Source organism: Macaca mulatta, chromosome 6 (assembly GCF_049350105.2).
Source record: "Macaca mulatta isolate MMU2019108-1 chromosome 6, T2T-MMU8v2.0, whole genome shotgun sequence".
NCBI classification, from domain to species: domain Eukaryota; kingdom Metazoa; phylum Chordata; class Mammalia; order Primates; family Cercopithecidae; genus Macaca; species Macaca mulatta.
In genome coordinates this window covers 74,110,653-74,137,899 of record NC_133411.1, presented here as the reverse complement: position 1 = coordinate 74,137,899, position 27,247 = coordinate 74,110,653, and the positions used below count along the sequence as shown (strand labels likewise).

The window sequence follows — 27,247 nt, the reverse complement described above, 5'->3', positions numbered from 1 at the left end:
GAAATTAACACAGCCTGCAAGAAGTATGGGATTATGTAAAAAGACCAAATCTACGTCTGATTGGGGTGCCTGAAAGTGAGGAAGAAAATGGAACCAAGTTGGAAAACACTCTTCAGGATATCATCCAGAACTTCCCCAACCTAGTAGGGCAGGCCAACATTCAAATTCAGGAAATACAGAGAACACCACAAAGATACTCCTCTAGAAGAGCAACTCCAAGACACATAATTGCCAGATTCACCAAAGTTGAAATGAAGGAAAAAATCTTAAGGGCAGCCAGAGAGAAAGGTCGGGTTACCCACAAAGGGAAGCCCATCAGACTAATAGCAGATCTCTCGGAAGAAACTCTACAAGCCAGAAGAGAGTGGGGGCCAATATTCAACATTCTTAAAGAAAAGAATTTTAAACCGAGAATTTCATATCCAGCCAAACTAAGTTTCGTAAGTGAAGGAGAAATAAAATCCTTTACAGATAAGTAAATGCTTAGAGATTTTGTCACCACCAGGCCTGACTTACAAGAGACCCTAAAGGAAGCACTAAACATGGAAAGGAACAACCGGTACCAGCCATTGCAAAAACATGCCGAAATGTAAAGACCATCGAGGCTAGGAAGAAACTGCATCAACTAACGAGCAAAATAACCAGTTAATATCATAATGGCAGGATCAAGTTCACACATAACAATATTAACTTTAAATGTAAATGGACTAAATGCTCCAATTAAAAGACACAGACTGGCAAAATGGATAAAGAGTCAAGACCCATCAGTTTCCTGTATTCAGGAGACCCAACTCACATGCAGAGACATACATAGGCTCAAAATAAAGGAATGGAGGAAGATCTACCAATTAAAATGGAGAACAAAAAAAAGCAGGGGTTGCACTACTAGTCTCTGATAAAACAGACTTTAAACCAGCAAAGATCAAAAGAGACAAAGAAGGCCATTACATAATGGTAAAGGGATCAATTCAACAGGAAGAGCTAACTATCCTAAATATATATGCACCCAATACAGGAGCACCCAGATTCATAAAGCAAGTCTTTAGAGACTTACAAAGAGACTTAGACTCCCATACAATAATAATGGGAGACTTCAACACCCCACTGTCAACATTAGACAGATCAACGAGACAGAAAGTTAACAAGGATATCCAGGAATTGAACTCATCTCTGCAGCAAGCAGACCTAATAGACAGCTATAGAACTCTCCACCCCAAATCAACAGAATATACATTCTTCTCAGCACCACATCACACTTACTCCAAAATTGACCATAATTGGAAGTAAAGCACTCCTCAGCAAATGTACAAGAACAGAAATTATAACAAACTATCTCTCAGACCACAGTGCAATCAAACTAGAACTCAGGACTAAGAAACTCAATCAAAACCGCTCAACTACATGGAAACTGAATAACCTGCTCCTGAATGACTACTGGGTACATAATGAAATGAAGGCAGAAATAAAGATGTTCTTTGAAACCAATGAGAACAGAGATACAACATATCAAAATCTCTGGGACACATTTAAAGCAGTGTGTAGCGGGAAATTTATAGCACTAAATGCACACAAGAGAAAGCTGGAAAGATCTAAAATTGACACTCTAACATCACAATTAAAAGAACTAGAGAAGCAAGAACAACACATTCAAAAGCTAGCAGAAGGCAAGAAATAACTAAGATCAGAGCAGAACTGAAGGAGATAGAGACACAAAAAAACCCTCCAAAAAAATCAATGAATCCAGGAGTTGGTTTTTTGAAAAGATCAACAAAATTGATAGACCGCTAGCAAGACTAATAAAGAAGAAAAGAGAGAAGAATCAAATAGACGCAATAAAAAATGATAAAGGGGATATCACCACCGACCCCACAGAAATACAAACTACCATCAGAGAATACTATAAACACCTCTACGCAAATAAATTAGAAAATCTAGAAGAAATGGATAATTTCCTGGACACTTACACTCTCCCAACACTAAACTAGGAAGAAGCTGAATTCCTGAATAGACCAATAACAGGCTCTGAAATTGAGGCAATAATAAATAGCCTACTACCCAAAAAAAGTCCAGGACCAGATGGATTCACAGCTGAATTCTACCAGAGGTACAAGGAGGAGCTGGTACCATTCCTTCTGAAACTATTCCAATCAATAGAAAAAGAGGGAATCCTCCCTAACTCATTTTATGAGGCCAACATCATCCTGATACCAAAGCCTGGTGGAGACACAACAAAAAAAGAGAATATTAGATCAATATCCCTGATGAACATTGATGCAAAAATCCTCAATAAAATACTGGCAAACCGGATTCAACAGCACATCAAAAAGCTTATCCACCATGATCAAGTGGGCTTCATCCCTGGGATGCAAGGCTGGCTCAACATACGCAAATCAATAAACATAATCCAGCATATAAACAGAACCAAAGACAAAAACCAAATGATTATCTCAATAGATGCAGAAAAGGCCTTTGACAAAATTCAACAGCCCTTCATGCTAAAAATGCTCAATAAATTCGGTATTGATGGAATGTAACTCAAAATAATAAGAGCTATTTATGACAAACCCACAGCCAATATCATACTGAATGGGCAAAAACTGGAAAAATTCCCTTTGAAAACTGGCACAAGACAGGGATGCCCTCTCTCACCACTCCTATTCAACATAGTGTTGGAAGTTCTGGCTAGGGCAATCAGGCAAGAGAAAGAAATCAAGGGTATTCAGTTAGGAAAAGAAGAAGTCAAATTGTCCCTGTTTGCAGATGACATGATTGTATATTTAGAAAACCCCACTGTCTCAGCCCAAAATCTCCTTAAGCTGATAATCAACTTCAGCAAAGTCTCAGGATACAAAATCAATGTGCAAAAATCACAAGCATTCTTATACACCAGTAACAGACAAACAGAGAGCCAAATCATGAATATACTTCCATTCACAATTGCTTCAAGGAGAATAACATACCTAGGAATCCAACTTACAAGGGATGTAAAGGACCTCTTCAAGGAGAACTACAAACCACTGCTCAGTGAAATAAAAGAAGACACAAACAAATGGAAGAACATACCATGCTCATGGATAGGAAGAATCAATATCGTGAAAATGGCCATACTGCCCAAGGTAATTTATAGATTCAATGCCATCCCCATCAAGCTACCAATGAGTTTCTTCACAGAATTGGAAAAAACTGCTTTAAAGTTCATATGGAACCAAAAAAGAGCCCACATTGCCAAGACAATCCTAAGTCAAAAGAACACAGCTGGAGGCATCACGCTACCTGACTTCAAACTATACTACAAGGCTACAGTAACCAAAACACCATGGTACTGGTACCAAAACAGAGATATAGACCAACGGAACAGAACAGAGTTCTCAGAAATAATACCACACATCTACAGCCATCTGATCTTTGACAAACCTGACAAAAATAAGAAATGGGGAAAGGATTCCCTATTTAATAAATGGTGCTGGTAAAATTGACTAGCCATAAGTAGAAAGCTGAAACTGGATCCTTTCCTTACTCCTTATACGAAAATTAATTCAAGATGGATTAGAGACTTAAATGTTAGACCTAATACCATAAAAACCCTAGAAGAAAACCTAGGTAATACCATTCAGGACATAAGCATGGGCAAGGACTTCATGTCTAAAACACCAAAAGCAACGGCAGCAAAAGCCAAAATTGACAAATGGGATCTCATTAAACTAAAGAGCTTCTGCACAGCAAAAGAAACTACCATCAGAGTGAACAGGCCACCTACAGAATGGGAGAAAATTTTTGCAATCTACTCATCTGACAAAGGGCTAATATCCAGAACCTACAAAGAACTCAAACATTTAAAAGAAAAAAACAAACAACCCCATCAAAAAGTGGGCAAAGGATATAAACAGACATTTCTCAAAAGAAGACATTCATACAGCCAACAGACACATGAAAAAATGCTCGTCATTACTGGCCATCAGAGAAATGCAAATTAAAACCACAATGAGATAGCATCTCACACCAGTTAGAATGGCAATCATTAAAAAGTCAGGAAACAACAGGTGCTGGAGAGGATGTGGAGAAATAGGAACACTTTTACACTGTTGGTGGGACTGTAAACTAGTTCAACCATTATGGAAAACAGTATGGCGATTCCTCAAGGATCTAGAACTAGATGTACCATATGACCCAGCCATCCCATTACTGGGTATATACCCAAAGGATTATAAATCATGCTGCTATAAAGACACATGCACACGTATGTTTATTGCGGCACTATTCACAATAGCAAAGACTTGGAATCAACCCAAATGTCCATCAGTGACAGACTGGATTAAGAAAATGTGGCACATATACACCATGGAATACTATGCAGCCATCAAAAAGGATGAGTTTGTGTCCTTTGTAGGGACATGGATGCAGCTGGAAACCATCATTCTCAGCAAACTATCACAAGAACAGAAAACCAAACACCGCATGTTCTCACTCATAGGTGGGAACTGAGCAATGAGATCACTTGGACTCGGGAAGCGGAACATCACACACTGGGGCCTATCATGGGGAGGAGGGAGGGGTGAGAGACTGCATTGGATACCTGATGTAAATGACGAGTTGATGGGTGCTGATGAGTTGATGGGTGCAGCACACCAACATGGCACAAGTATACATATGTAACAAACCTGCTCGTTATGCACATGTACCCTAGAACTGAAAGTATAATAATAATAATAATAAAAAATCTAAAAAAAAAAAGAGTAATCAACATTATGTGATTCCATTTCATCATCTATATATTCCTTAAACTTCTTCAATCTGGGTTTTGACATATACCTCTATAATTACTTTAGCTAACTGCCACATATAATGGATATTTTTCAGATTTAATTTGAACTGACTTCTCAACAGCATTTATCTTATTAACAATAACTTATTAACTTCTTTCTTCAGGCCAGTTTCTTCACTCTTAATTGAGACCATCATCATTCAGTTCTCCTTCTACTTCTATGGCTACTCTCTTTAAGCCTCTTAGTCTACTGCCATTCAAATGTTGGTGTTCCTCAGGATTCATCCATCACTTACATTTTAAAAGTTTTTTTAATATAATTTTATATAATTCCTTTTGAGAAACAACAAAAGCTATGAAACCATTCCCTAGAAAAAGTTAATTAAGATCATAGGCTGAACACCAATGTGTATTTCTTCTTGTGCCACAAATCTTTTTAAATAAAGTGAATACATTTTTACAAATAAGCACAAAGAATAAACCTATAATAGTACTGAAAAAAGAAAATGAGGACTTCAGGAGCAATTTTGAGAAATTTCTGAAGGTTAGAAATTTTTAAATAGAGAAACCAAGAGCACAGAAAGCATACAGAAGAAAATGAAGTTAGGTTCATGGTCACCAGCGTGTTCTATACATAGCTACTTGGATACACAAAAGGTACTTCTAAATCAACATGTTTAACTAGAACTTAACATCGTCCCATAAACGTATTTCTTCATTTGTGGTTAGTTTTCCTGGGTGTGGCAACATTATCCACCTAGTCACTGAAGCCAAATCTCTGACCCTCATCTTTGCTTTTACTCTCTTTTCACATACATGCATTCTTCATGCTCTATTGATGCAATCTTTTAAATTATTCCTCAAAAATACCTGCTCTTCCCTCAGCTCTGTTTCATTACTTTAGTTCAAGGCAACATATTCTGTTGCCCAGAGTATGACAATGTCCTCCAACTCAGTCTCCCCTGCCTTCATGCTTGGCACTAACCCCTGATGAATCCATCTTCCACCATGCAGCCAAAAAGGCCTTTCTAAAATATCAATGAGATCAGACTATTTGCCTGTTCAACATTACACTGGTTCCCATATTATCCTATATGTGTCATAAAAATCACTTCTTTTATACCGATGGCAGATATGAATAATTGATCATGACTAGAACGATCGAATGTCCATTTTGCCTGAGACAGACACAATTTACACGTTGTTCTCATGTATTTATCAATGGAGCCCCTTTCACTCCCCCAAAAGTGTCCTATTAGGGACAATAAATTACACAGCCACCCAAATCACAGCAATTTTCCACTAGCTTGAATTTAAGTCAGAATCTGCAACACAATTTTTCAGGAAGCCACTCATAATTGATAAGAGAACAAGATTTTTAAAAATCTTATTTGCCATCCTTGAGATATAATACAAGTTTCTCTAAGATCCTCCACCAACTGATCTCTATCTGCCTTTGTAGCCTCGTTTTCTACCTTTTCCTTCTCACTGTTATACTCTTGTCACAATGACCTGCTTGTAGAGTTATGGAATATACTACGCTGCTTTGCACCTAAATGCTTATGCTCATGATATTCTTCCAAACCAGAACACTGTTCTCTTTTTTTTCTTTAAATCCTACACCTAGTTGGTCATGGTGGTGCAGGTCTATAATCCCAGATACTCAGAAGGCTGGGGTGGGAAGATCACTTGAGCCTGGAAGTTTGAGATCAGACTCGGCAACACATGAAAACCCAATCTTAAGGGGGAAAAAATAGACAAAAAATCCTATTCCTCTTTTTTATTTGAAAAAACTTTATCTTACAGATAGAATCTTGCTCTGTTGCCCATGCTGGAGTACAGTGGCAGGCTCACAGCTCACTGTAACCTTGAACTCCTGGGCTCAAAGGATCCTCCAGCCTCAGCCTCCTGAGTAGCTTGGACTTGTACAGGCATGTGCTACCCCACCTGGCTAATGTTTTAATTTTTTTGCAGAGATGGGATGTTGCTATGTTGCCCAGGTTGGTCTCAAACTCCTGGCTTCAAAAGATTCTCCCACCTCAGCCTCCCAAAGCTCTGGGATTAGAGGTGTGAATCACCATACCCAGCCCCATTCCTCTTTTGAGAGATAATTCAGGCATTGCAGGCATTTCCTCCTCTTCAGAAATTCGCCTTTACATCCCTCGGTTATCTTCCCCATCTTTGATCCTAAAGCTTAGTCCTATTAAGTCTCTTAACCACATTGTATTAAAGTAACTTTCTAAATATTGCTCTTCCCACCTTAAACTGCCTGGCACAAAGCAGTTGTTCAATAAATGGTTCTTGAGAATCACAAAATGGATGAGGGAATTAATAAATAATTGTTCTGCTCACGCCTTCAGCAACTCATGAAAATTATATTACTGCATGTACTGTTCTACATACCAGAGCAATTTATTTTCATAAACATTAAATAGTAGAACAGTTTATTTTTATAATTCACAATCAAACCTCTGTATACCTTCTCCTCTACATGTCATTCTTTCACAGCAAAATTATTGCTTCATATGGTAAGGGTAAGGGAAATTTTCTAGCCATACCTGATTTGTTTTACTCAATATTCTGTCAAACTTTGAAGAACAAAGACTCCTACATATAATTTTTGTTTTAAATCAATTGGAGAAGTGTAAATAGAATGAAAGAACACTGTAAATATGAAGAAACTGTAGCAGATACTTGGTTAATTTCATTAAAATGAATCATCTGGTATAATTTGCTGGCATTAATTTGTCCACAAAAGTGCTACTGCAGGCCAGGCACGGTGGTTAACACCTGTAGTCCCAGCACTGTGGGAGGCTGAGGCAGGGGGATGGCTTGAGTCCAGGAGTTCGAGACTAGTCTGGGCAATATCATGAGATCTTATCACTACTAAAAACGTTTAAAAAAAAAATTTAGCTGGGCGTGGTGATACGCATTTGTGGTCCCCCAGCTACTTGGGATGCTGAGGCGGGAGGACTGCTTGACCCCAGGAGTTGAAGATTCCACTGAATCTTAATTATACCAGTGTACTCCAGCCTAGATGGCAGAGCAAGACCCCGCCTCAAAAAAAAAAAAAAAAAAGTGCTACTCTACTAATAGAATTAGTCTAAGAGTTCCTCAAGATCAGGAGGTACATCTCATTCATTGTGAAGTTAGTAAATGGCATAAGATGGGGTCCAGCAAATGTTTTCTGAATCTAGTCGCAAAATTTCAAATCAAGTTTAAACATATACTATTCAATTAAGAGAAATCAGTTCCACATATAACAGACACAGTAATTGCCTGTGTTAAAAAGCTCCAATAAGGCCGGGCATGGTGGCTCATACCTGTAATCCCAGCACTTTGGGAGGCTGAGGTGGGCGGATTACCTGAGGTCAGGAGTTTGAGACCAGCCTGGCCAACATGGTGAAACCCCGTCTCTACTAAAAAAATACAAAAATTAGCCAGGCATGGTGGCACACGCCTGTAATCCCTGCTACTCTGGAGGCTGAGGCAGGAGAATTGCTTGAGCCCGGGGGACAGAGGTTGCAGTGAGCCAACATCATGCCACTGCACTCCAGCCTGGGTGACAGAGCAAGACTCTGTCAAAAAAACAAAAACAAACAAAAAACTCTAATAACGGCAATGTATCATCATTTTAATATTCTCTCTAAATTTGCAAAGCAGGTAAATAATACAGTCTTATTCATAACCATAGATTAACATAAATTTAAGGCTTTTGGGATAACAGTAAGGGCCAGGTAAGAAACGGGCCCCAAGGCAGGGTGTGGTGGCTCACGCCTGTAATCCCAGCACTTCTGGGAGGCTGAGGCGGGCGGATCATGAGGTCAAGAGATTGAGACCATCCTGGCCAACATGGTGAAACCCCATCTCTACTAAAAATACAAAAATTAGCTGGGAGTGGTGGCACATGCCTGTAGTCCCAGCTACTCAGGAGGCCGAGGCAGGAGAATTGCTTGAACCCGGGAGGTGGAGGGTGCAGTGAGCTGAGATCACGCCACTGCACTCCAGCCTGGCAGCAGAGAGAGACTCTGTCTCAAAAAAAAAAAAAAAAAAAAAAAAGAAAGAAAAGTACAGCATGGAACAAGACAGAACAGAACAGAGAAGGATACCCAGTTAAAAAGTTATGAAGAATCCTTGTGGGTTTCTTTACTGCATTAACACCTCAGGGCTGTTAATATAATCCAGAATTAGAATACAATACAGTTTCCCAAGAAAATTTGGCTGCAGAGTTCATAAGTATCATATGAGACCAGTGTATCCAACACTGGGAAAATAGAGCTTTAAATAAATTATTATAAAGTATTGCTCAACATTAAATAACAAGCATTAATTTTTTAATTAAGAAGATCAGTAAATTGTATATTCTATTTTGTTATAACAACTTACAAGGAATCCTTACACACTGTTGGTGGGAATATATTATGGAGGTTCCTCAAAATATTAAAAATGGAACTATCATACAATCCAGCAATCTCATTACTGGATATATATTCAAAAGAAATAAAATCAGTATGTTGAAGAGATGTCTGCACTCCCATGTTCACTGCAGCAGAATTCACAATAGCAAATCAGCCTAAGTGCCCACGAATGGATGAATGAATAAACAAAATGTAGTGTGTGTACACAAATACACATACAATCACAATGGAATACTATTCAGGAAATCCTGTCACTTGCAACAACATGGATGAACCTAGAGGACATTATGTTAAGTGAAATAAGCAGGAACAAGAAGATAAATGTCACACACTTTCACTTATATGAGGAATCTAAAAAAGATAAACTCAAAGAAACTAAGAGTAAAATGGTGGGTTTCGGAGCTGGCAGGGGTGGGCTGGAGCATGGATTGGGATATACTGGTCAAAGGGTACAAAAGTCAAGTTAGGAGGAATAAGTTCAAGAGCTCTACTGTACAACGTGGTGACTACAGTTAATAACACTGTTATAGTCTTGAAATTACCAAGTAGACTTTAAGTGTTCTCACTATAAAATATGACAAGTGTATGAGATAATGCTATTAAAGTCAGAGTTTGAGTCTGACTTCCTAATCTCTCAATATTTTCACAGATTTAGGAGAAATCAGGCAAGTCCAACAGAATTCATTACTTATAAAGCGATACCTATTTTATAAAAAGTTATGTCCTTCTAAATAGTTCGAGATTTTTCTTATATAAAAGATACATTTACACGTGTACCACTGTATAGCTGCTCTTAAATGACCCTATGTAAATCACAGTGCAAAATTATATAACACAAATAGGAACTCCATTAACTTATAAAATCAGAATGCCCACCTGATTATCTGAGAGCCACATAGCTGTCAATTGCTGTAGCTTTGTAAAGCTAAAGGGCAAATTCTTTAATCTGTAGGAAAAAATACAAACAAAAATTAAACTTTAAAATTTGAGAAGATTTAAAATGAATGAGGGCTCAAAGGTTTTCTGAAAAATGCTGTATAGTTGCACATGAAAATAGGAGAAAAAAATCTAGAAAAGTCCCATATAATTATTTGTACAGGATATAAGACAAAATATCTAGTTTTACAAGAATTCGTTTCAAAAATATTAATTCTTTAATTGAATCAATTCACCTGGCAAGAAAATGGACAACAGAATAACCTTTAAAAATAACAGTTAATTGTCCCTGCCTTAGAGAAAAGAACACATTAAGGAATGTCTCATAAAACTGCTTTGGTTTATTTGTACTCAGAACAAACTGTTATAGGAAGCACTCTTAGTGATAGTTTGATATAAAAACTGCACTGCTCTCTATTTGTGAGCCAGCAGTTATGTAATCTAGAAGACTATCCTAAGATGATAATGAGTAAAAACAAAGTGCAGTCATTCATCAGTATCTGTGGAAGACTGGTTCCAGGATCTCCCTCAGACACCAAAATCTGCAGATGCTCAATCCCTTATATAAAATTGTATAGTATTTGCATATAACCTATGTACATCCCCCCCATATATTTTAAATCATTTCTAGAGTACTTATAATACCTATTAGAATACAAATGCTATGTAAACAGTTGGTATACCGTACTGTTTAGGGAATAACAATGGGAATGTTGGTACACGTTCAGTACTGACACAATTTTCTTCCAAATATTTTCGATCTGAAGTTGTTTGAATCCACACTTGCAGAACCCACAAATACAGAGGGTCAACTATAAATACTCATTAGAATACTAAATGAAAATACCCTATTTAAGAGGGAATTATCCAATTCAGCCTTGCTATCTTATGCCTAACTAGTCTTCCATGGCTTTCTTTCAAGGTAATTTGCACAACCTACTGTGAGTTGTAGGAATTAAAGGGTCAAACACTGACTTAAGAAAGCAGTGGTTCTTTTAAATAAAACAGAAGTTAGAATAACATAATTAGTAAAAAAATTGAGTTTAAATTAAAGCTCTACCTTATAAGCTATGTGAGTCACCTTAAATCTGAGTCTTAAAACCCTCCTACATAAAATGGCAATACTATTATACTATTTCATAGAGCTGTTTTGAAGACTTCACAAGACACTATGAAAGCAAAAAGTGAAAACACTCTACAAATGCAGTTGAATCATCATTAGTATGTTTACCTCAGGAAAAAGTATGGACATTCTGTTTTTAACTTAAACATTGTTCCAATTTACAACCTTAGTGATCAATTTGCTCTGCATCTTGGCTTTGCTGAAACCAGATTTCTGTCCAGAAAAATATTAGCAACAGACTAGATACATTCCAAAATTGTTTTGTTAAATAGCAATATTAAGGTGAAGATGTGACTTTAGGAATAAAAGGTAACTGTAAGGAGAGAATAAGGAATATATAGCTAAGTCAACCCACAATGAACAGTAACAACCACCGTATGATAAATTAACATCAGAAAAATTAGACCACTCCTTGTATTTAAAGAAAAAACAAAAATACACACTTAAGACCTCATTTAATGTTACTGATAAGTTCCTGGAAACCACAGCTTTTGCAAAACTGTGTATGGCAGGTCCTCAAATAATGTCATTTTCTTAAAACACTGATGAACGAAAGAAGTGATTTCATTATAAGAAGTGATTTCATTATATGTTGTTTCACTGAAAGTCACACTTTCCAAGAGCCTATCAGTAACATTGAGGACTTACTATGTATATTTAAAGAGAAACAAGCACTAGTTATTCTATTATATATCATATGAAACTTAATTTCATCTAACCAACATCTCCTATAAACCAACTGATGAATATAGTATCACAAACCTATTGTCACTTAAATTAATGACTTTTAATTTTTGCATATCACCCATTTCCTCTGGAAGTGTCTCAAGTTTATTGGAATGGAGAAACAGCACAGTTACATTTTTCCAGCTTCCAATCTGAAAGAGAAATATAAACTGAGGATCAAAAAATTTGGCCTACAGGTTGATCAACACATAAAAACATCATTTTTGAAAGTTATGAAATATACTCCATATTTATAAAAAAATAATGATTAGACTTTCTAATTATTAACTTTTATGTACATAAAGCATTTAGGAACCTCTTCTAAATTAACATAGCTAATTATTATTCAGAAAATAAATAACTTGATAAACTATTTTAGAAAGAAAATAAATGAAGCCACACTAAATAGCTATAATGAAGATAATCAGAAAAAAATGAAAAGACAAAAATCTAGATAAATCTAAAATACATTACCTCTGGGGGCAACTGTTGTAAGTAATTATGATCAGCAGCAAAAGTTCTTATGTTAGTAAGCTGCCCAATAGATGAAGGCAAAGCTTCAACTTCATTGAAACTACAATCCAGTTCTTCTACTGATATTAACCTTTAATTTAAAAAAGGAAATATATATTATTTTTTAAAGGTTTCCTATATATAATCCAAAATTTCAGAACATATAAACATTTGAACTCAACTTTGAAAACCTAGTGAAACCATTTCACAAAGCTAAACTTCACCAATAATAAGCAGGTCTGACTATCAAACACACACTCAACCTGTATACTAATTACTTAAATGTTTACAAAATCTTTAGGTCATTTATGCAAATATCTGAAAATATGTATGGCATGCTGAACTGAAAGTAAAATCTTTGAGGGTGTATACATTCACAAAAAACTTACCCTCCTATAGAGTCTGGCAGATATATTAACTGGTTTTCATCTATTTTAAGAGTTGTTATATTCTTCAACGAACCTGAGGGAAGAAACAACATACAATTTTTCAGCTTAAAAAAGAAGCAAGTCCACCAACAGTCATTGTGAGACATATTACATCTGACAAGAATTAGAAACAACTTTCCTAATAAACTTATCTAAAAGAGATACCACTCCCAATCCGAACATTCTATTCCCTTATCCTGTACTTTCAATCTTCATCCACATCACTATTTAACACAGTGTACATCTGTTTATTAACTCCCACTAAAATATAAGCTTTACTGATAGTAGCAACTTTTTCTCTTCCTTGTTCACTGTTGTAGATATGCTTCTAAAAACAATGTCATGGCACAGAAAAAACAGACAATACAAACTTGTTGAATTAACAGACTAAAGAAATGGTAGTATGAAGGTAGTTCATAACAGGTGTATAACAAACTATTCCATATATCCTAATACTAAAACAGTAAAATATTTTTTAAGTTTAAGAAGTGTTGACTAAATAACAGTAGAATCGTAACGAACTTACAAAAATGTAGTTTTAGCTAAAACCACCTTAACTGAGAAAGATACAAAAATATTTTTGGTTTTTATATTAAAACATAAAAAAGATGTCAAGATTGAAGTTTTGGGTCCTTTCATCAAAATAATTCAATTCCATTGACATATCATTGAACAAGCAACAACACAGACTCAATTATAGATCTCTCATAATCTGTTCAACTGATCTGTTTTCTTGTCTGAGTGTCTATAATGAAACAGGAATGAAAAAAGTTACCAAAATAAAAGCTATGACAATAAAAGCTAACAGTTAAGCCAAATTTGGATAAATTAACTTATTTCAAAGAATTTAAATATATTAGAAATAAAAATGAGATTTCCTTAGAGTAAATAAAAAACAGTAATATCAACAAAGGAGCAAACTGTACGACTGATCATACCAGGAAAAATTCAAATAAAATCTGTTCCTGTGGTAATGCAGTATAATTACCTCATAACAAGTGAAACTGGAGATTATGTGGAAGCCTTGAATTTATTTTGATAAAAATTGCATGAATTTGAAAGCAATACAAACCTATAGTCTCAGGCAGCTGCTGAAGTGAATTGCTTGATAATAGGAGGTCTTGAAGGTTTTCACATGCTGAAATTCCTTCTTCAACCATTTCAATATTATTTTTAGAAACATCCAAATATGTGAGCTGTTTCAAACTACCAATAAACTGTAAGTAAAAAAAGAAAATCTAATGACTCTATTAAGATTAGTAATTTGTAAAAAGTTTAAGCAATGAACTTGACAACAAGTTTTAATTCAAAATTAAATGTTAATACAAGAAAGAAGACTCTCAGGTAGTTTTTAAAATGCCATTAGAAATGTATTCAGTAATAAAGCTAAGACGTTCTACTAATCGTAGCATAGCAGAAGTGACAAAGGACATATTCTTTGGGAAGTCAGTTGTCGATTACCTCCTAAGGAGATAGCCTATATGGGGATTCTTGTGGTTTTTTCATGGGAGTAAACAATTTGTCAGTTGTTAAAACAGAAAGCTCAGGAAAATATCCGAGTTTACCAATTCCTTGGGTAAAGCAAATAGGGACATAAGTTCAAGTGATACCACTGGAAAGGACACACTCAACAGTATTAAAAGGAGACTTACAAATGTTTATTATGAGAATTCTTAGATTATAATCAAGAACGTGCTCATGGAAAAAAATGTAATTTGCTTCTGTTTAATAAAGAATAATCCAATTTCTTTTTATTAATTAAAAGTAATTATAAAAGATATAATTCACAAAACTGCAAAGGAGAGCCAGAAATAAGTGATGCCATTTAAATTTTCATATACATACCCCTGGAATAAAAGTCAGTCTATTAGCATCCATCCAAAACTCTTTCAATCCACTTAGTTGCTCAAGTACTTCAGGCTGTTGGGATTAGGGTAGGGGATAGCAGTAATTCAATTAATTTATATGAATGTCTTTATCTGGCAAAAGAAGCCCTGGGAATTTCTAATAACCTTTAGTTTCAAATCATTAAATAAAAGGAGCCAGGAGAAGGAAAAAAAAAAAGAAGAGCCAGGATGTGAGCCTTTCTACTGCATTATACTGTCTACAGTAAAATTATTAATGGAGAAATCGAAGAGACAGTCCATAGAAGTAGATTACAAAAAACGCATTTAAGCTTTGGATTACACAATAGGGTCAAGTTTTTATATAATTAGTAAAGAAATAAAAAATAGGACTCACTGCTTAGAAGTATAAAATAACAACATGCACTCATTCATTATCAGTAAGAAGATACAGCCTTTTAGAAAACAGAAAAATTACAAATGTTCCCTGGTGACATTCATTAAGAGGGAGATAAAAGACAACATGCATCCTAAATGTCCACAGTCAGGGAAAGGTACATAGACAAAGTCATAACCACATGATACAAATATACTGTAATTTAAACCTCTAGTAAAAACTTCTAATTACATGGTGGAAAATTCTTTATAATATGGTGTTGAGGACATCAAAATTAATCCAAGTGTTGTGGCAGACCTTCATATCCATGCAAAATTTGCTCCTAGGCATTGTCCCTTCAAAGCTGCCCTCTTCAAAGTTATTTCTATCACCTCACAAAGCCACGTGCAATCAACGATCATGTGATGGCACAGAGTACCATCATATCTAATAACCATAGTTAACAGTCATACATAAAAGGCATGTCAACCAGATTTACTGTTAACCTATAAATATAGATAAGAATCCCAGATGTAACTTGGATTAAAAGAAATTTCCTTTTGTGCATTCTTGTAATAACTCTACCGTAAGTTTTAAAAAGTGTATAATGTTAGAAGACCAAAATGGTACAAAAACTAATGATGATTTTGAAAGCCTGTTGGATTCTTAAACTGAACAAATGAGAATTTTGAAATAGTCAATATACAAACAGATTAATTCATACAGAACAAATACTGAGAAAGGACATAATAGATAAATAATCTGGGAAGCACAGCATGTATTTTAGAGAATGAGGTACTCCAAACTACCATGTTCCTCCTCAAACCTCAGCTGAAATTTATAATATTAATACAATAGCCACAGGGCAATACTATAGCAAACAGTTTTAAGAAATTCCTATGCTTAAAACCATCATTTGTGAGCTACCACAATTTTAAACAACAAACTTGTAAACTAATTTAAAAGCAATAATGATACTCAGCTGGATATGTTCCTCTTCAAAAAAAAAAAAAATCTAGCTTATTTTCTGAGTTCTTTTGGAAAACTCACTAGAGACAAAAGCTACTTAAACACTACTCCTTTCCTTTTGGATTCAGCATCATAGTGCACTTGGCATACAAAGTACAAACAAAAAGGTTCTCATTACTACTTCAAAAATAACAGTTGTTTCACTCAATGATTTTCCCCTTAGCTATTAAGTAACATAGAGAAGTATCTTATTACTGAATAAATTCACAAGCCATACCCCATGGAGCTATCTCTGATTCAGAACTACTTTTACCTGCTGCATTCCAGACTGATGTTTCTCACTTATAATCACTCAAATTTTCTGCTTCCTATGCTAAAAATTGTTTAGGTATCTCTTCCATGGACTTCTCATTGCTTTTACATTTTATGCTCATCTGTCTGGTTAATTTTTCTATCTGTCTGGAAAGTTCTGGCTAAGAACTTCCATATCTTATAACTAAAAAAAAAAAAAAAAAAAAAGGCAAACCTTTATCCAATTTTTAAAAGAAATACATTACTTTTCACATTTTGTTCTTCATCAAATATAAGAACTTAGGGAAAGTGAGACTGATGAGAACTTACCACTTCCGTGAATTCGTTACTTCCCAAATCCAGTCTTTCCAGCTGGGTCAGTCTGTTCATGGTTCTGTTCATAATGGAGTAATGAAAAATTAACTACAAAAATATCAATTACATGGAAGCTTTCAAAACATAGTCTAAAACATTCTTATGGAATATGTAATTATTTATGGGCTTTCCATGTTGACAAAAGAAAAATATTAATTTTCTAAAAAATTTTAAAAGTTAAGATTTCTAGATAAAATAGATGATCAGTTATTATCTTACTTTGTCTTCTCATTGGTCTTTTCATTTCTATTTTTAAGAAGCAACTGCAACAAATTTAAACCCACAAGCCAGAATACGAATAATGAGTTTCTATTTTTTCACATAATAAATTTTCATATAGTACAAGTCAGCTAATAAATTTTGGCAGATGCCTGGTAATTACTACCATAATTACAAAAATTCTTTTTCAAAACTGCTCATATATTTGTAAGACTTTAAGATAACTGTAACTCTGAAAATTAATATTCAAAATGCTAACAGTACATGTATTATTACTCCCCACATGTTCAAATTAAATCTAATACAATTCAAAATAAAGTTATATTATATGAATCACAAATTAGTAGTTGACATTTATTTTAAATAAAAGCAATAATATACCATTCTTAACTTCCAACTTAACATCAACACTTCACTGAAACTACAGGAACTTGAAAGATGTACAAACCAGTTTTGTAATGAAATAAACTATGTTGCACTTTTATCTTTTATCTCTCCTTTTACAAAGGTACCTTTTGAAACTAATTCAAACAAATATTTATGCTCTTAAGTTGCTATTTTTGTATAACCTCTATTATTTAATATAGAGATGCTACCAGTTACCCAGATAAGAAATTCTGTATTGGCCGGGCGCAGTGGCTCACGCCTGTAATCCCAGCACTTTGGGAGGCCGAGACGGGCAGATCACTAGGTCAGGAGATCGAGACCATCCTGGCTAACACGGTGAAACCCCGTCTCTACTAAAAAATACAAAAAACTAGCCGGGTGAGGTGGCGGGTGCCTGTAGTCCCAGCTACTCGGGAGGCTGAGGCAGGAGAATGGCGTGAACCCGGGAGGCGGAGCTTGCAGTGAGCTGAGATCCGGCCACCGCACTCCAGCCTGGGTGACAGAGAGAGACTCCGTCTCAAAAAAAAAAAAAAAAAAAAAAAAAAAAAAAAAAAAAAAAGAAATTCTGTATTAAGGATTTTGTAGGATATGACAAAATGAGAGCAAAATATAGTTATAATCACAATATCAGTATATTACATTAATGTTAATACTTTGAAAATGAGTATCATTTAAAATCCACAGGCGCTACAAATTATGGCACAAAAAACAAACTATTCCTATCTTTTCTGGAATTTTAACAAAAATAAGTGGTAAGTAAAATAAAACTCAGTTGCAACATTTCTCCATCTTTTTAGTTAAAAAATATAAGAGCAAACACCATCATTGTAATGAAACTGTCATTGGTCTACATTAGAAGCGAATTTTCCCTTTACATTTTAAATATGCCATTCTGTCATCAACCCTTCAATTCATCTCATAATGCCAATTTTTATAAAACTGCTTTCACTTAGATTTACTAAGTGCCTATTCTCAGGTACTATAATTCTACTTCCTTACTCATATCTTTCCCCAGAAAACCTGTAAGTTCTAGCTTCCTTCATAACAAGCGAAAGGTTGTTTCCAGGATCTTTCTCCAGATGTATAAAGTCACATGCTATGATAGTAATTTCCTATATTCAAATAACTATACCAGGTGGAGATTTGCAAAAAGTAAAGAGGATTGTGAGGAGAAAGAGAAGACTGAAAGAACAAAACATAATCTTACATTTCTTGCTTCAGTATTGTTATGACAAGATAACAGAAAATTCACATGCAACTATTGAGCACATAATGTCAATGGCGTAACAGTTTTAGAATAGGGTACAAAAATGAAAAGCAGTGCATTGGAAAAATTCAATTACAGATGATGGCCTGGAAAAGTTAAATTTTAAAACAATTTTAGGAAAATGTGAATGATACAGATATGTAATAGAAAAGAAAATATACTGTCATGTCAAAAAGTGTCTCAATCTCAACTCTCTGTAGTTAATAATGACAACTGTGGCTATACTCAAACACTTTAGAAATCTCAGAAGTAAAACTGCATCCTAGATTAAGATCTAGCCGCCTATCTCAAGGAGAAAACATAAACAATATTCCTCAGATTTTCTCCCATCTGTTTCTAAAACTCATCTGTATTGAACTCATTTTACTTTCTCCTCTCCTCAAAGGAAAAGTAAAACATCTTTTGTGTTCTTGGTACTAGTTCTCTCCAATATTCTTTAGGTAGCATTAAATTTCACTTAACTATATATCTAAAACAACAGCTCTTTCCATTGCTCTAATCTTTGATATAGTCATATAACCTAAATGCACATTACTTTGTAATATTTACAACTATATCCTCTTGTTTGTGAGGTCTCAAAAGTTATAATCACGCAAAAACAATTAGGAAAGAGAAAGAAAGAGCATCCAAATTGGAAAATAAGAAGTCAAAATTAGCCTTGTTCACAGACAACATGATCTTATACCTAGAAAAATCTAATGACTCCATCAAAAAACTGTTAGAACTGATAAACAAATTAAGTAAAGTTGAAGGATACAAAATCAACATGTGAAAATCAGGAGGATTTACATATGCCAACAGCAAATAATCTGAAAAATCAAGAAAGCATTCCCATTTATAGTAGTTACAAAAAATATAAAATACCAGCCAGGTGCAGTGGCTCACGCCTGTAATCCCAGCACTTTGGGAGGCCTAGGCAGGCGCATCACGAGGTCAGGAGATAGAGACCATTCTGGCTAACATGGTGAAACCCTGTCTCTACTAAAAACACAAAAATTAGCCGGGTGTGGTGGTGGGCGCCTGTAGCCCCAACTACTCAGGAGACTGAGGCAGGAGAATGGCGTGAATTCGGGAGATAGAGCTTGCACTGAGCCAAGATTATGCCACTGCACTCCAGCCTGGGCGACAGAGCGAGATTCCATCTCAAAAATATATTTATATATATGTGTGTGTGTGTGTGTGTGTATATATGTATGTGTATATAGTTATATATGTGTATGTGTGTATATATATATACACACCTAAGAATCAGTCTAAAGACATGAAAGATCTATACAAGAAAAACTATAAAACTCTGACGTAAGAAATTAAAGAGGACACAAAAAAATGGAAAGATACTCCATGCTCATGGATTAGGATAGTTAAAACGACAATACTACGCAAAGCAATGTACAGATTCAATGTCATCCCCATCAAAACACTGACATTCTTAACAGAAATATTTTTAAAATCCTAAAATGTATACAGAACCACAACAAAAGACTCCAAATAACCACAGTGATGCTGAGCAAAAAGAACAAAGTTGAAGGTATCACACTACTAGACTTCAAAATGTACTACAAAGCCATAGTAATCAAAACAGCATAGTACATAGGCACATAGACCAACGGAAAGGAATTGAGAACCGAGATATAAATCCATGCATTTACAGCCAACTCATCCTAGGAAAAGGTGCCAAGAAGATAAAATGGGGAAAAGACAGTTTCTTCAATAATTGATGCTGGGAAACTGGGTAACTATATGCAGAAAAATAAAACTAGACCTCTATCTCTCACCATACACACAAAGTAACTCACAATGGGTCAAAGACTTAAATCTGAGACCTGAAACTATGAAACTACCAGAAGAAAACACTGGAGAATGTTAATTCCCAATATCAGTATCAAGGATACTGGTTTGGGCAACGATTTTTTTGTGTAAGACCTCAAAAGCACAGGCAATCAAAGCAACAAAAATAGACAAATGGGATTACAGCAAGCTAAAAAAACCGCACAGCAAAGGAAACTATCAACAAAATGAACAAACTACAGAATGGGAGAAATATTTGCAAAGTATCCATCTGACAGGAATTAATAATTAGAATACATAAGAAGTTTCAACAAATCAATAGCAAAAAAAAAAAAAAATTAAATTATATTGTAAAATACACCAAAGATCTGAATAGACATTTCTCAAAAGAAGACATACAAATGACAAACAGGTATATGAAAAAATGATCATCACTAATCAGAGAAAACTACAATGAGATATCATCTTGCCCTACTTAAAATGGCTTACATTAAAAAGATAGGCGATAACAGACGCTAGCAGGGATGTGGACAAAGAGGAATCTCTGAACACTGTTGGTGGGAATATAAATTAACATAGCCACTATGGAGAACAGTACAGAAGTTCCTAAAAAAAAAATTAAAAATGGAACTATCCCACAATCCAGCAATTCCACTATTGGGTATATATACAAAAGAAACGAAATCAGTATACTGAAGGGTTATCTGAACTGCTATGTCTATGGCAGCACTATTTGCAATAGCCAAAATATGGAATCAATTTAAGTAACCATCAACAGATGAATGGATAAAGAAAATATGGTACAAGATGGAATATTATTCAGCCATAAAAGAGGCTGCCTACAGTAACATGGGTTGATCAGGAGGCCATTACATTAAGTGAAATAAGCCAAGCATGTACTCACTCATATGTGCGAGCTAAAAAAAGTAGATCCCAGGCCGGGTGTGGGGGCTCACGCCTGTAATCCCAGCACTGTGGGAAGCTGAAGAGGGCAGGTCATTTGAGGCCAGGAGTTCAAGACCAGTCTGACCAACATAGCAAAACCCCGTCTCTACTAAAAATACAAAAAATTAGCCAGATGTGGTAGTACATGCTTGTAGTCCCAGCCACTCTGGAGGCTGAGGAACAAGAATCACTTTAACTCGGGAGGTGGAGGGTGCAGTGAACTGAGATCATACCACTGCACTCAAGCCTGGTCGACAGAGACTGACTCCATCTCAAAAAAAAAACAAAACAAAAAATGAAAAACAGATCTCATGAAGATAAGAGTAGAATGGTGATTACCAGAGGCTGAGGAGCGCAGTGGGGAGGAAGGAATGAAGGGGAAAGAATATAAATGTATTTATTACCACTGAATTGTACACATAAAAATGGTAAAGATAGTAAATTTTAAACATATTTTACCTCAGTAAAAATGTATTTATAAGGCTACAATCATATCTTAAAAGGAGAAAAGAATATCTGCAAATTCACTGAGAGTCTAATTTGAATCTCTAAAAGGTGTTAAAATCAGTTAATTACCTATGATATCACATAGTAATTGCAGGCTTAGCTATTACAGTAGACAATTTACATCTTGTTATTCAAATCTCTTAGAAACCAGTCACGTTTTTAGCTAAGGAATTATCAATGAGAGTATCAAATCTGCAATATATATATATTTTTTTGAATTTTAATATGGATTATAATTTGACTTTAACTTATACTCACAATCATCACTATAAATATTCATCCCTGCATAAAACAATTACTCAAAACATTGTCTTTTGGAATAAAAAATAAGACACAGTCTCTGTCCTCACAGATAATCACGGGAAACCAAGGGGAAAGATATACATGCACATACATGCATGTTATATGCTGGTCAGGGAAGAATAAAAATAGATCAAGCAAATACTGTTAACAGATATAAATATGTTAACATTATCCAGCAAATACTGTAACAGATATAAATATGTCATAGAAGCTGAGTAAACAGAACATCTCCTGGGGTAACTGGAGATGTTTTCCTTCTCAAGAGGTGAGAAGTTTGTTTTGAGACAGGGTCTAACTCTGTTCTTATGCAGTGGTGCAATCGTTGCACACTACAAGTGCAAATTCCTAGACTCAAGAGATCCTCACTCCTCAGCCTCCAGAGTAGCTGGGACTATAGTTACATGCTACCGTGCCCAGCTAATTTTTTAATTTTCTGTAGAGATGGGGGTCTTGCTTTGTGGCCCAGGCTGGGTGGGCAAATCTTGATGATCCAATTTCAACACGAGTTGACAGATTTTTTCCGTAAAGGGCCAGAGAGTAAATATTTTAGGTCCTGTACACCTAAAAAAGTTTAAAGCCTACAGTGATAGAGCAGTGACAACCACTCTAACACCAACAACAGATGCATACAGTAGTGACAACTACTTTATCACTGTAAAGCAAAAGCAGTCACAGACAATACGTACATGAATGCATGTGGTTGTGTTCCAATGAAACTTTTGTTTACAAAACCTGACAGTGGACTAGATTTAATCACAGACTGTAGCTTGCCAACCCTTAAAATGTAACACTATAGCAATGCATTCATACTGTTTTAAGATATTTGGTCAACGAATGGCCACAGACTACAGTGCATTTTGAGTTTGTAGACCTGTTTCTTTTATAATTAAATCTTTTTATTTGCTCCTGGATTGCCATTTCTTGTTGTTAGCTTACCATTAGGGAACCAATCATCCCATTTCTAATTTACAACACACTAGAAAGCCAGACAATCAAGCTCTACTGTTACCAGGCTTCACGTGAAGATCCTATGGATCTTTCTAATGAGCAATATGTGTATGAACTTTAGTAGACAAATCTGGGATTTCTACTCAGTATTGAGGTGGGCTTTACATACTTATTATTTTGACTTTTACGTCACACACAAGACTGCATTTCAGAGAGCTATAAATCATTACCAACACAGTACTACGTTAAACACCAACAACAGACACATACATTTCAATATTTTAACACCACTAATTAAAATATGATGACCACACAGTCAAGATTTACAAATAATTTGCACCACATTTTAGGTAATAAAAATTTACATTTTTAAAGACTTAATCATTAAAAATTATAAATTAAGTTTTTTAAAGAACAGCACCTTTACTTACTTAGGCAACATTTTTAACTGGTTTTCTCTAAGCTCTAATATTTGGAGTTTAGTTAATCTGCAATACAAAAAACAAATCACGTATCTAGGACAAAGACAATGAATTTAATAAATTAATGTTATATTCTAATGTTTTAAAGGAAGCAATATAATTGTGTAATTACTATATGCAAAGTAATATATTAGAAATTACAGAATACAACATAAAATACAAAGGAAGAAAAGACTATTTTTGCTCCTCAAAATTATGGTCAGAGGAGAAGGGTTAGCACTTCTACACATTTTCAAAGTGACAAAGTGATTATCCCCAAGAATCAATCCTCCGGAATTTCATACCTTTTACCAAAAATGCTCACAAAAATTGTTAACTCTTGGTAGATTCAAAAACAATAATGCAACTTTAAAGTGCTGCCCTGAGAAGAAATAAAGAAACAAAACGAGGAGGAGAAATCCTCTGGCACTTCATTGATGTACATTCCACTAAAACTAGAAAGAAAATGAACAGACTAAGTGATGCAAATGCCAGATACAGAAGAGGAATCTGACAAGAACATCAATGATTTTTACATAAAAGATGGCTACAAAATTAACATTTAGTTGACTAGCATTTTCTCTAGTAGTTAAACTCAGTAATAACTTCATATCTATTATTCATTCATCTGTTTAAAAAATTACTCAGAGATTTGAGGGTGGCAGGGAGATGATGAGGTCACCCCCAGAAACAGATTCCCTTTTCTCAAGAATTTTGATTACAGCAGGGAAGACAGATAAATCAATTATTAGATCATTTTAGAATGCTAAGAATACAGCTTTCAGTATCTCAAGCATACAGAAATTACCCCCATTGAAACATTGTTTTGGCCACCTAAAAAAACATTTTCTTTTTCCTTCAAACTCTCACTGATTATTGTTTACTAGGAAAAATTAATTCAAAGCCACCAAAGAGACTATAAAAGTCACAATGCTTGGGAATAATTTAAAAAGAGCCTATGAAACTGTAATTAGTAGTACTACCAAAGCAGCTTATAGTTTGTAAACTTTATAAGAGCTAATAATAAAAGGTTTTAGAAGAAACCATAATTTACCTGCCAAAATTAGCTGGCAAGAACTCAAGAAAAGCATCATTCAGATACAACTGGGTTAGGTTTAACAGCTGAGAAAATCCATCAGGAAGCCTACATAAAATACCAGAATTTAAATTAAGTTCATGTAAGAAATTCAGTCTTTTACTAAAATCTAAGACTCTCATATTTTTCCAACAGACAGAAAACAGTCACTTCTTTACTTTTATAAGAGCCCCTTCAAAGATTTGCCTTTTATAATAACCTACTTGTTTCAATGTATCTTCATCACATTGTAAACAGAAAATGAGGCAATATTTGTTTTAATAATGTAAAATCTGAACAAAACACTCATCTATGAACGAGCCACAATACATAAAAATGTATTTAGGGTACAACTCTGAAATCAGCAGGCACTCTTGAAATCTGTCTTATCTACTCTCAATCAAAAGGACTATCAAAAGGACTAGATAAGAATTTCTAAACCTTGGCAGAGAAATTTTGGGCTGAATTTTGTTGTACCTAGGCTGTCCTGTGCACTGTAGAATGTTTAGCTACAACACTGATCTCTACAAACTAGATGCCAATAGTGTGCATGCACGCACACACATACCCCACTATGAAAACCAAAAATGTGTCCAGAAACTGCCAAAAGTCTCCTGGGGCACGATAGCCCCCAGCTGAGAACCACTGGTTGAGATTACTTTCAATTTCAATATTTGGCTCCTGAACAATTTTAAGACTATATGATTTTATAATAAGCAAACGAAAAGAAATAACATTTAAAGCTAAATGACGTTAGGGCCATGTAACAATCTACATGTGTTAGCTTTACTTCTATTTTTTGTTGATTATGAAACAAGTAAAGATCTAGAATTTGATGCTAGAGCAATATTTTCAAATGAAGAGACTATGCATAATCTTTACATGTTGGTTCTGGATTGCTATGCTTCTTTCATCTTTTGCTTCACTGTTCCATTTTTGCAAAATTTAACAGCCTTGGTGCCAGGAAAACTTTCTGTTTACAGTCATCACTGTCATAAGTGGACATTCACAATCTCTGATACACTGCAACCAATCATATATTGTCGTCGTTGTTGTTGTTATTGTTTTGTTTATGTTTCCTGTTGTTTTGCCTTCTATTAAAATTGTGAAGAAACTTTTGGTTTCCTTTACTGTTTTCAAAAGTTTGAAGGTACCACACACCTGATTTGAAGGCAAAGACACTCTTCTAGGGTGTAAATAACACAGAGTGAGGGAATGTGGATTCTACTCTCATTTCTGACATTATCTGTGAGACTTGGAGCAAAACACTCTCACTATCTCTTTGGGATCACGATTTTACATTAGTAGTATATGGGGTTAGAGAGATTATTTAAAAGATTCCTTTTAAACTCTAAAATTGAAATTTTTTGTATAGACTTAAGACTGATAAAAAATTTTTGTTAAAATATGTACAATAATATCTACTACTGTTTCATAATTGTTTTATTCACAAAAGTAATTTATAATTCACCTAAGAACTTACTTGGAAATAGGGTTTACACTGGCCTCCACAACTGTCAAAACTTTACAATTTTTTATATTTTCTGGAAACTCCTGTATGCCTAGAAAACAAACAAAGATCAAATTAAAAGATTACAAAGGCCAAAAATAACACTAACAATAATACATACCTTCCAGATTCTAAAGTAACATACCAATTAACAAGTAGATGAACTGACAACATCAATGTGAACTAAACAATGACCTCCACAACAATTTCTTTATCTTTCCTCCTCGTTTTATTTGCCTCTTTATAACTGCAATTACATACTGCTAAAAAACTGATTTTTACCTTTCTTTCTTTCTTCTGAAAATTAGTGCCTTCTCCATGTGATGTTAAGGACCTAAACTGTAGAACATTTAACATTCTTTCTGTTTCTCTCATTTTTTTTAAAAAAGGACTCTTTTTTATTATTTTTATTTGTTTTTAAGAGGGAGTCTTTATCTGCTGCCCAGGCTGGAGTGCAGTGGGGCGAACTAGGCTCAGTGCAACTTCTGCCTCCTGGGTTCAAGCAATTCTCCTGCCTCAGTCTCCTGAATAGCTGAGATTACAGGCACCCGCCACCATGCCCAGCTAATTTTTGTATTTTAGTAGAGACGGAGTTTCACCATGTTGGTCAGACCAGTCTCGAACTCCTGACCTCAGGTGACCCACAAACCTCGATCTCCCCAAGTGCTGGGATTACAGGCATGAGCCACCCCACAGGCCAAGAATTGTTTTTTAAATGCTGGGCTCTTGATTGAGCTGGTTCCTAACATACATAAGCAAAACTGAAAATAAAGCTGCAGATAGAAGAGGAAGACAATCTACATCAGATATGCCAGTGGATATATTGCCTGAAGGCAGCACTGTCCACCCTAAGATAATGAAACACTTTCTCTTTCCTGCACCTATCCTATTTTTCCTAACTATAGTTATATTCCCCTTTTCTCAACCTTTTCCCTTCACATAACCCAGTGTCATGCCAAAAATATTAACTGCTTTAAAATGCAGTGATTTCTTAATACTATGATAGATATATTCAATAGATCTATTAGACATTTCAGCTTTGGAGTATCCTAGACGAGTGCTTTTCAAGCCAAAAG

General features: G+C 35.1%; 1 protein-coding gene across 20 annotated transcripts in view; it reads right to left on the bottom strand.

Moving 5' to 3' along the window:
- The window catches only part of ERBIN (erbb2 interacting protein), a 151,116-nt gene that overhangs the window by 41,460 nt on the left and 82,409 nt on the right, over positions 1-27,247 (bottom strand). For 12 of the 20 annotated variants that reach the window (XM_078004794.1, XM_078004796.1, XM_015140140.3 and 9 more), the window contains 10 exons: positions 26,145-26,223; positions 24,641-24,730; positions 23,557-23,613; positions 16,717-16,780; positions 14,752-14,826; positions 13,979-14,123; positions 12,868-12,940; positions 12,440-12,569; positions 12,002-12,117; positions 10,057-10,126 (listed from right to left, as the gene is read on the bottom strand). In XM_078004794.1, coding sequence (XP_077860920.1) covers positions 10,057-10,126; positions 12,002-12,117; positions 12,440-12,569; positions 12,868-12,940; positions 13,979-14,123; positions 14,752-14,826; positions 16,717-16,780; positions 23,557-23,567 — 684 coding nt within the window. In that variant the 5' untranslated portion in view covers positions 23,568-23,613; positions 24,641-24,730; positions 26,145-26,223. Of the gene's footprint in view, positions 1-10,056; positions 10,127-12,001; positions 12,118-12,439; positions 12,570-12,867; positions 12,941-13,978; positions 14,124-14,751; positions 14,827-16,716; positions 16,781-23,556; positions 23,641-24,640; positions 24,731-26,144; positions 26,224-27,247 lie in introns of all 20 variants that reach the window. The other 8 variants (XM_078004783.1, XM_078004787.1, XM_078004790.1 and 5 more) reach the window with 1 other exon arrangement.